This window comes from Entamoeba invadens (genome assembly GCF_000330505.1).
Source record: "Entamoeba invadens IP1 unplaced genomic scaffold scaff_1105074724573, whole genome shotgun sequence".
NCBI classification, from domain to species: Eukaryota; Evosea; order Mastigamoebida; family Endamoebidae; genus Entamoeba; species Entamoeba invadens.
This window is the reverse complement of record NW_004191740.1, coordinates 26,738-37,842: the sequence shown is the minus strand read 5'-3', so window position 1 is coordinate 37,842 and position 11,105 is coordinate 26,738. Positions and strand designations below refer to the sequence as shown.

Below are 11,105 nucleotides of genomic sequence, written 5' to 3'. Positions count from 1 at the left end.
CCGGATATTACCAAGTTGACACTAAGAACATTGAAGGCAAGTACGACTTCTGCACAAAAACAGATGTTGAGTTGCACTGCAAATACTACTCACTTAATACCACAAAATGTATTGAGTGCCAAGACGCCTTCAACATGAAAGATGGTGTGTGTGCTGAACAATTTGATGATCTCAATAAAGTCAATGATACAAAGATGTCAGTAATTAACATGAAAAGTTCACCAAAATCACAAGAAGAAGTCGACTGTTCGACACGAAATAACAAAGGGTGTCAGCGATGTCCATTTGGGTATTTTTTGAACAAAAACGGTTGTGAGAAATGCACGAATGACTGTCTTAGTTGTTACAATGCAACATATTGCATTTCATGTCATAGTAGATATTTTCTAGACTTATTTATGAAATGTCAGACACTTGGTGAATTGGCCAATAGGTGTGAAGTGCCATTACCTGCTGGTGGTCGGTGTGCTATTTGTAAAGTTGGGTATTTCAAAGCAGAGAAAGATTGTGATGTGTGTGACGAGTCGTGTGATATGTGTTTGAAGAAAGACGAGTGTTTGTCGTGTAAAGATGGCTACATCAAAATTGCAAGTGTAACAAATTATGTTCATCAAATACAACACTCTCAAATTGTTTGAAGTCAAATCTCGAAGGGTGTGTACTTTGTAATGATTCTTATTATTTACAAAATGGGCGTTGTATTAATTGTAAAGAGAGTTGTGCAACATGTGAAAATAGTGTAGTGTGTTTATTGTGTAAAACAGAGAAAGTTCTATTGAAAGGAAGTTGTGTTGAATATCACACGATATCGGATTGTATTTCGGCATATAACTCGAAGTGCACTGCTTGTAAAGGGAGTAACAAAGTATCGGATGACGGTGAGAGTTGTGTGTCTAATACCAAATATGGTGTTGTTATTGGAATACCAATTGCCATAATTTTTATCATAATATTTATTGTATTCATGATCTTTTATCTGGCACTCAAAATACATCAAAGGCGTATTCAACACAAAGTTAATAAAAATGTGTGTATATTTAATATGAAGCGATCGAATATATTGATGATTCCTTTGTGTGATTCTCTTTGTACCAACAAAGAAATTTTGAAATTTGATTTAGAAAACGATGAATTTATTCCAGTTGACAAAGAAACAAGAGACTTGATATGTATTGGAAACACATCAAAACACAACATGAAAGTGCAGCTTAGTGTAATGAAAGGGTGTGATTATTACACAATCCGAAGTGTACCATCTCTTGTTACACTCCACAAAGGTGAAGCATGTGAGTTTGAGATCTTTATCACGCCACTGTGTTCATGTTATATTAATGATAAAATAGCAGTTATTGCACTTGATATTACAAGTGGACAACAAATCACAACAAGTGTTACTGTAAATGTCACCACAGAAGAATCAACAAAACTAAATTACAGAGAACTTGAAGAATTAAGTCAAATTGGGGAAGGTTCCTTTGGTGTTGTGTATAAAGGAACATTCAGAGGTAATACAGTAGCAATTAAGAAAATGAAAATAAGTGGTGAACAAGACGATAATGTAATGATAGAGTTTGATAATGAAGTAGCCATGTTGGACAAATTCCGATGTGAGTATTTCGTCCACTTTTATGGCGCAGTGTTTATACCAACTAAGTTTTGTATGGTCACTGAATATGCAGAGTACGGGTCGTTACAAGACTTGATTAAAAAGAGAAAGAAAACTGATGCTATCAACATGAAAATGCGTGTTAAAATAATGTTAGATGCATCACGTGGAATTTTGTATTTGCATGAGAATGGGATATTACACAGAGACATCAAACCAGACAACATTTTGGTTATATCATTGAATATTGATGACAAAGTAATAGCAAAATTGACTGATTTTGGAAGTGCGAGAAATGTCAACATGTTAATGACTAATATGACTTTCACTAAAGGTATTGGAACTCCAGTCTATATGGCACCTGAAATACTAAAAAAAGACAAATATAAGAAACCAGCAGATATTTACTCATTTGGAGTGACTATGTATGAATGTATTGGGTGGTGTCAGGCATACACAAAACATCAGTTCAGATTTCCATGGAAAATAGCAGAGTTTGTTATTAACGGTAAACGAGTTGAAAAGAAAGATAATATGCCTCAAGAACTTTTCGATGTCATTCAAAAGTGTTGGGCACAAGATATGAGTAAAAGAATCGATGCTACAACTATTGTTAATTTTCTTACTGACACCACTTTTTAATTATCTTTTTACTCTTTAATGTTTTTGATATTCAAAAATTGGTTATTTTAAAAACACTAAAAATTTGTTTAAAGTAAGTCTTTTAACGACATAAAAATGATAATGTATAATTACAACCTGATAGAAAAACAAGTTTTGGTGTTTGTAATTCAGCGATTTTAAGAGGAACAACAATGTGAATGTCACAATTTCCGGATGAACATTAATTTTTTACGTTTATTTAGTTGCATGTTTTATTTAGTATATACTTACAAAGTTGTTTTGTTTTTTTACCATAACACATTTAAAACAATATCTTTTATTATATTTTTAAATAGAATTTGATTTTGTTTTGATTATTTTTAAAAACAACCATTTAATACAGTACTTTCAATTTCATTTTTAATTATTTAATTGGGAAACACCCTTTCAAAACTATTTTAAGACAACATCCTCGTTTCTCGAGCATCCTACTAAATGCTGCTACTGTAGTTATTAATATTTGCAGAGAAAAATACGTAAAAAGTCCATTTAATTAAATTCTGTTAGATCTTTAAAATAATCTTTCAATTTTTGAAATCAAAATGCATTTTTTTCTTGCTATTGTTTAAATGTTTAAATAAATTGAATTTCTTATATAGGTTCAAAAGTATTTGACTGTTGTTATTATCTCAACAATTTCCCAAATGAAAAATTACATGTTTCATAGTAAAAATTAAACAAATAAGTGTTCAGGTTGCAAACAGATTGTGTTGTTGTATTTTTGTTAATAAAACAAATTATTTAAAATGAAGTTATTAACCATCAATAGAATTTGTATATCATGAATAATTATATAAATTTTATAATCTTAAATTCATTAAAAATGGGTTTTTATAATGTGTTTTAAAAACGAAAATGCCAAATATTTACAGTTTTATTTATTTTAATTTTTGGTAGAATAAACTAATTTTAGATTAGCTTGCATTTACAAAAAAAGTTCAAAAAACTAATCAAAAATATATAATTGTCGAGGTTTGACTACAGTCAAAGGCGGCTATTTATCGAAATTATAACTTGCTTAATTGTTGCACAACCGATCAATCATTTTGGTGTTCGACAATTAAATATTTTGTTCTCGAATTTGTAACTTTTGTTGAATTAAAAACTAATTTTTTTATAAAAAATAAATTTCAATATTAAATAGAATTTTCTACAAAATTTACTCATTTACGACAAATAGATACTTTTTTCTGCTGGATTTACGACAAATAGACGCCTTTGACTGTAAATTTTTTTAAATCTATTTGAGACTTTTAAAGCGCTTGTTGTCGTATTAGTTGAAATGCTAAATAATTTTAATTCATTGTATTCATTTGAAAGTGAATATTTGTCGAAATAAAAATAATGATAAAAGTCATAAAACGATAAATGACAGAGAACACCATTAGTGTAATTTATTTGTGTCACTTTTTTGAAAACAACATTGGCTTAAAGTTTACAGGTCTGCTGTTTGATGGTATTTTTCTGATAGAATTGAGTTATAAAATTTTACAAACAATTTATAAACAATCCTTTCTGTTTAGATGTTTTAAAAGTCAATAAAGTGTTCTTCTAGTTTTATATATTAATTTCTTTGTTCTATATTTTATAATTTACATGTTCTGTATTTTGCTAAATTAATTACAGCGAAAACTTTTGAATGCAGTAACCATGAAGAGAGGGCTTTTTTAAAATAAAACTATAGAATAAAACCAAAAAAACGAGTTCTATAAATCAGTTTTAAGTTTTGTTTGACCAAAAAACCACTTTCTTAATCGACCAAATATAACACCCTCCAATCCTTAATTAATATGACTGTAATGATGAAAATCTGTATTTACATTTGTAGTATTGATATTAACATTAACATTATTATTAAACATAAAAATGACAATTCACTTATTTTAAAATGAGCAAACAACAAGACACATAACAGTTAAAAACTCCGCCAAGACATTATATGAATTGTCTTGTTTATTAATTCCGATAGTTTCATAAGGCATTTCTTCCCAACAATAATATTAGTAAATTACCTTTTTTTTCATTTTAAAATCGTTGTTGTTAACATCATAAAACATTGGATCTTGACTCGAGTTAGTGTTCATCTCCCACCTTTTCATATATTTATTACACTGATCAGTAAATACATAATCCCATGTGTTATTATATAATACATTACAATATATTTCTGTGTTCTCCATATACAGCCAATGTAAATTTTCTTCTTTCATTTATTCATCTGGTGTTTTTGGTAACAGCGCCCATTCAGTAAATTGGTCTTTCCACGGAGAAGCGTATCTATACACTCTATTGTTCACCATCGTGTCCAGTAAATTATAAAACACATTTGGAGTTGTGTCATACCTTGTCGATTTTCTAGAATTTCCCGAATACCCCGTCTTACATTTATAGAATATGTTATTATAATTAATTTTAGACCTCCCAGAACCCTGTACAAGACCATAACCGACAAAATTCGAAACGACGTTTTGGTAGACTCTTTGCTTCGATAGGTCGTCGTCTAAGTAAAATCCAATAACATAAGACCATCCACCCAATTGCCCAAATCCCGTTGAGTCGTGGAAATAGTTGCGTTTGATGACATTACCGGAATATCCCCAATGTGTACCAGAATATAATGCACCACAATCAGAAGCTCTTGCACATAAGTTTTAGCTTCATTATATGAGATCTCGAAATACGCTCCTTCGTGTGAATACCCCAAATGGTGATTGTTTTACATGTAATTATGCTTTATGTAATTACCAACAATTCCAATAGAAAACCCCGGTATAAAAGTGAATGATACTTATTACGTGGTCTATCATATTTTTGATTTATTTTACATGATCAGTCCCTTTGTTGTTCACACATTGTCAATATTATTTTTTGTCACTTTAACGTGTAATAATTTGGATTTAAAATTGCATTATTATTCAATGTTTTAAAAAAAATCAACATAATAAACAAAAGATTTCAAACAAAATTTCTGTTGATCCCTGTGGCAGTTAGATAAGTAAATCAAACGAGATTTGATTTGTGTAGATATGATAATGATCATTTTAAATATATTTATGTATGCTCAAGTATCCATTTACTACTTCTTTAAAATGAAACTTGTTCATTGTAGAGATGAAGATTTATAACTACTTTAAAATTTTTGTTAGACTCAAAAAATGTATTTACTGAAATAAAATTTAATGTGCTTTTATTAAGTTGGCTTGACAAGAAGCTTCTAAAATGGTAGATTATAAAAAATGAAAATAAACTAATTTACAAATAAAATGCCAAATTTATGGAGTATGAATAAATAACCAGACTCAATTTCAATATTAGATAAAGCTCAAAACTGTTATACCTTTTTAAAATAAAAATGATATAATAAATTAACTTATAAATTCCAATGACGTTTGGCTTAAATTATTTAAAACAATATAATCATATCGTTTGGATATTTACATGTAAATTTTAATTTATTTTAATAAATTGTAAAAATTTGTTGATATAATAATTAAAAATGAATGAAGATTAATTTATTTCGTTGATTGTCACTCAAGAAAAACTTGAGTGTATCTTCTAAATCGACTTTACCATCGCTATCACTATCCATTGCCGACAAAGCCGTCTTCAATTCTTCTTCATTTAATTCAGTTTTCAAGACTCTCATGAATCTGGCCAATTCATTAATTTCAAGGGTTCCACTATTATCATCATCAATTAAATGGAAAAGAAGGGTATATAACGATCTATCGGATTTGTCCTCAACTTCATCAAGGTTAGTCATTACATGGACAAACTCATTTGAGGTCAAAAACCCATTTTCTTCTATGTTTGCCATGTCAAACACCATTTTTAAGTGTTGATTATCAACTTTTTCATCTTTGTTATCTTTAAATGCATTTAAAAACTCGTTGTAGTTGATGAGACCATTGTGATCAGTATCAAGTTCTTCAAACTCTTCAGCGAGACTCATTTGATGATTATTAGTTATCACATCTGTATTTATAATAGTTTATGATATATTACACAATGTGTAATTTTTAAATAAACAACCAAATAATTTGGTTAATAATATAATTATGAATTATAATAGTTGTTCTTGTTTTATTAAATTGTGTTTTCATTTATACTGTTTATACAAACACAAAATGGGTGTATTGAATGTTATTTTTAATTTATAATAAAACGAATATTTTAAAAAACGTTGATTTTAGACTAAATTTTATAATTATGTCTATTTAATTTACAAACGCATTTTTTGATTTAAATAACATATATGCAATCAATGTAAATTTAAATGTGTAATCAAATAAGTTTGTTATTTTATTTATTGATTTACAAAAACAGTTATATTAATAATTATATCGTTGTTTTATTTATCGATCGATTATATCCAAAAAATATACATGAATAAAAAATTATTAAATAGTCAAATTGAACACACATTGAATTTGACAAATAATACTTCATAATTTTTAATTTAAAACTTGTAAATTATATCAAATCTAAATATAATTGTAATATCAGAAAAAAATTTCATTGTTGGCATAATTGGTAATAATTATTTTAACATTACTTAAACTAAAAACTTTTTATTCATCCTTACTACTTTCGTACTCTTTTACATTTTCTGAAGCCTCCAAACAATATTTTAAACCATCATCTATATACTTAATTATCTTGTTGGCGATAAAATCAAAGATACAAAAATTTGTTTTTGTATATTTTCACTAAAGTCATCAATGACAGTTTGTATACATTGAGCAACATCCTTTTAACCTTTAAAGCAATGAATGCTATTAAATTGTGAGTATATTTATTAAAATTTTCATTGGCGTACGTTTCAAGCCAAACACCAAACTTTTCACAAACCTGAAGTGTATTTTTAACATTAAATCTGTCGATAAATACAAAAAATACATAAAATCACTTATAATTTAATCATATATCATTTATTAATATTATTTCTTCGGTGTTCGGAGACGTATTGTGAATATGCTGCTGGTATTGGCGAAATGCGAATGGAGACTATAACCAAAAACAAAGCAGTTGAATTCTTTAATAAATTTAATGAGTACCTTGAAGCTTATGCTTTCAGAGATATTGCCAAACAACCTCCACAACCTCCAGAAAACAGCACTTATTATCAAAAACATGATATAAACCTGTATGCTGATGTAATAAAAAAGTATTTAGACGAACAAGGAGAAAATGTTGTCTTCCATGACCTCTTTATGAAAAATGATCAACATAATTGGAATACCAAGAGACCTCCATTTAAGTCTCAGTCCAAACAATTTTGATCATAAGGTCTGCAGTTTCTATGTTGTTAACATGGCGACTTTCATATTTGAGAATGGGAAAGTTTATGCGCGTGTCCCCGCCCAAATATTCAACACAAGTCCAGTCAAAATTTATGGAGCAGATAAAGTAAAGACTGTGTACAACAAGTTTAATGTCCCAGTCATTTCAATTAACGGTATTGACCCAATCAAGTTTATTGCAGACTACGCTTATAAGTACTTTTTACTCAAAAATGTGCATGGTGCTGTGACTTACTTCATTCGTTCATTTACTGGTTGCCCTTATTACTCGGTTCCTATTAAAGTGGAAGATACTGATTTTGTTATCCAGTTTGAGGATGGCAGTAACGCAACATGGAGTACTAAATTGTCGAACATATGGTCTGAAAGTGCTGCTATTAGTAAAAGCGAACTTTTTGCTCGTAAATTTTGGAAAGGAAAATAAAGGAAAACACAAGAAGAAGTGAAAGAAATTACAGAGAAGGTATTTTAGAAGGAAAAATTGATATAATAAGTCCCGAATTATACGATAAAATGGACGTAAGATTTGAAAATAATATGAACAAGTTTATGGGAAGAAAATTAAAAAGAAATAACAAACAAGTTCCTCTATTGTTAGAACCTCCATTAATAAAACAAAATGCTAAAAATTCACATTTAAATGATGAAGTGTCATATTCAGAAAATCAACAAGACATTATTTCCCAAAATGAATATAAAGTTTTAATGAGAAACTCAAAGGAATTCTATAAACTGTCTTCTCAAATTGATGCCAAAATAGACCTTCTTTTTACCACTAAAAAGCATACTCTTCCAGTAAAAAGTAAAGGTTTATTTAATTATACATTAGACGGTGTTCTTGCATGTGGGCAGCGTGTGTTCTTTGATATTTGTTACAACTTCTTAGAAGTTTCGAGTTTCTCATCCGAACAATTGACCGACTTTTTGGCATATGCAGCTGAATGTGGAGAGATATTTAATTCCAACACAGATACAATAGTTATAGTTCTTCCACGTTGTGGCGGCGGCTTTGTTGATGCTGAAGACTTTTTATATAAAAATTATTTCTCCATCAACAAACTATGAGAAAGCAAATGTTGCTCGAATCAGTGAAAGTTCAGAGAAAGTCCTTAGAAATGGATTTGGAGCACTTATAGAAGATCCTGTGACACATATTGGAAGAGTTCCAAGAAGTAACTCGTATTATGATGGTGACCTTGGAGACTTCTATAATAAACCTGGCTCTGAATTTTATGGAGAAAACAAAGAAGTTGAGTTTAAACACATTCAGAAGTTTCATTTGATTGAAAACACTCGAGACTTCCCAACAGTGAATGCAAGAAAAAAATCAAATTGTCGTCTTTTCAGACCACTTTTGCTTCTCTGCATGTTCACTGTTTACTTATCACTTTAGTGAGAAAATAATATGCAATCTCTGCGACATATAGTGAACTACCAGACTCGACATTTAGAAAATTTGGAAAGAGTCCAACTGCTGTTATTCAAGACGATTATATTCATGACGGCTTGGAAACAGTTGTGAAGGACATGGGATTTAAGATGGGCATATCATATTTACCAACTCTGCCGTTGAATGAAAGTGATTTGGTGCCAAATGAGTATAAAGTGCACCAACCTATGGAGCACACGAATATACAGTTTTACTATGGAGACGAACAATCAATCAATGCGTTCTTGGAAGTAGCAGAGGCGTTCATTAAGAAGTAAAAAAAAATTGGTGTGAGACTGGGGAATTAAAAGAAGATATAAAATGTCGTGAAAACAACACTCCGGAAGTGTGGGGAAGACTGTGTGAAAATGAGTATTTTAATATGAACAATGTGTTTTTGCGAAATGTGCTGATAAATACTTTTCTAACAATGAAAAGAAGTTATGTCAAATTGTTGAATAAGAAGAAGACAAAATATTACCTACAATTCTAAGTGTACTCAAAACAGTGACAGTGAAATGTGGGGATTACATTGTATTAATAATGTGCTGGACTCAAATAATTGCTCTTTTATGGAATGCAAAACTGGGTATCTTTGTAACCCATATAAAGAATATGTGTTATAAAAAAGAGTGTTAGGACTCCACTTAAATTGTTGAAAACACTAAATGCCTACTAACAAGTATCGGCGAGTCGTGGGGAATCAAATTTTTCATTAACGGTCGATATAACATTGAAAAAATGTGGGTTTATGTCGTGTAAAAGTGGATATATATACGATGATATAAAGAAGACATGTGGCGTACAATCATCGGCGTGTAAAGATGGAGAAATAAAAATCGATCAAATGTGCAAAAAAAAACTTCTGAAAAAGAATTTTGGGCCGCCAAATGTGTTGATGGAACTTTCAATTATACCAACTGCGAGTTTGCCCAATCTGATGATGGTTATACCTTGAGTGATGACATAAACAAAAGATGTGTCAAAAATGGGAAAATACAGACAATGCAACTATTTTATGTGTGGTTACTTTAACACTTCTAATGGTTATAATGGTGTAAGAAATGACTTGTTATTGTTTGGTGTTATATTCCAATGTTTTAATAATAGTTGAAAATTTTAAGACTTATATCAATGTTATTATAAACTATAATAATGAAATTATAGTTTTAATTATAATTTTTATAAATTAGACTAAACTATAATTAAATTCTAAACATGAAAATTGTCAGGGTCGGCCAAGATCCAGTTTTTAAATAACTCCGTGGCAATCTCTAATACGTGTCAGTTCATTTTTAGTTTTAGCATATTGTCAACAAAAAACTTAAAAAGTTTTTTAGAGTTAAAATGTTTTTAAATAATTGTTAAAACTATAGTTAACGATTTAAACAATTTTTTGTGTGTTCAAATAATCATTACAATGTGTTATAATCCAGTTTTTAAAAACAATGTTTGAAAAGTAAAAAGCTTGTGAAATATTCCGTTACAAAGTTATTTAAATTTAATAACAATATTCACTAATTATAATACTTCTAAAAACAGAAGATACTCCCAAATAACAAAAATTATTATAAATAAGTTAAGTGATTTTAACAAAAAATTTCATATTTTTACTATTGATATATTTTTTTCAAAACATACACGAATATATATTATTTACATAAGTTTTGATTTGTTCATTTACTTCCCTTTTAAAATAAATTGTCAATGAATCAATCAAATTGTAGTATTGAGTATTTTTATTATTATTTGCAATAATACAAAACAAACATTGTATTTTTTGAATAAGGTAAACCATATTACTTTCAAAAAACAGTAAAACTTATCTTTAAATAATCTTATTAATGAAAACGATCATTCAAAACACGATAACAATGAGTCAATATTATAATTACTCATTGAATTGAAAACAAAAAAATACAAATGCATTATTGAGTTGTTTTATTTACACACGAATTATATAATTGAAAGGTTATGGTGTACAATTATATCAACACAAAAATATTAAAAATTGTATTTTAAAGTTATTTAAAAACAATTTTGTGTTAAATTTAAATTATCGTTTTATTTTTTTTTTCATTTTATCATATGGTATAAATAATTG

The 11,105-nt window shown here is 28.8% G+C and overlaps 4 protein-coding genes across 4 annotated transcripts; 3 read left to right on the top strand and 1 right to left on the bottom strand.

Moving 5' to 3' along the window:
- Positions 1-17: 17 nt before the first annotated feature.
- EIN_203110 (cysteine surface protein, putative) lies at positions 18-743 on the top strand (the record flags this gene model as incomplete). Its single annotated transcript, XM_004183711.1, has 2 exons — positions 18-632; positions 654-743. Coding segments are annotated over 2 exons (705 nt in total), but the record flags the coding sequence as incomplete, so codon positions are not given.
- Positions 744-1,042: 299 nt separating this feature from the next.
- On the top strand, positions 1,043-2,248 carry EIN_203100 (serine/threonine protein kinase HT1, putative; the record flags this gene model as incomplete). The annotated part of the gene is made up of 1 exon (XM_004183710.1): positions 1,043-2,248. The coding sequence occupies one exon, from the start codon at positions 1,043-1,045 to the stop codon at positions 2,246-2,248; it is 1,206 nt and encodes a 401-aa protein (XP_004183758.1).
- A 3,511-nt stretch (positions 2,249-5,759) lies between these two features.
- On the bottom strand, positions 5,760-6,221 carry EIN_203090 (caltractin, putative; the record flags this gene model as incomplete). The annotated part of the gene is made up of 1 exon (XM_004183709.1): positions 5,760-6,221. One exon carries the CDS (start codon positions 6,219-6,221, stop codon positions 5,760-5,762), a length of 462 nt encoding a protein of 153 aa, XP_004183757.1.
- Positions 6,222-7,269: 1,048 nt separating this feature from the next.
- Positions 7,270-7,996, top strand: EIN_203080 (hypothetical protein; the record flags this gene model as incomplete). The annotated part of the gene is made up of 2 exons (XM_004183708.1): positions 7,270-7,415; positions 7,537-7,996. The coding sequence occupies 2 exons, from the start codon at positions 7,270-7,272 to the stop codon at positions 7,994-7,996; spliced, it is 606 nt and encodes a 201-aa protein (XP_004183756.1).
- Between the last annotated feature and the right edge of the window lie 3,109 nt (positions 7,997-11,105).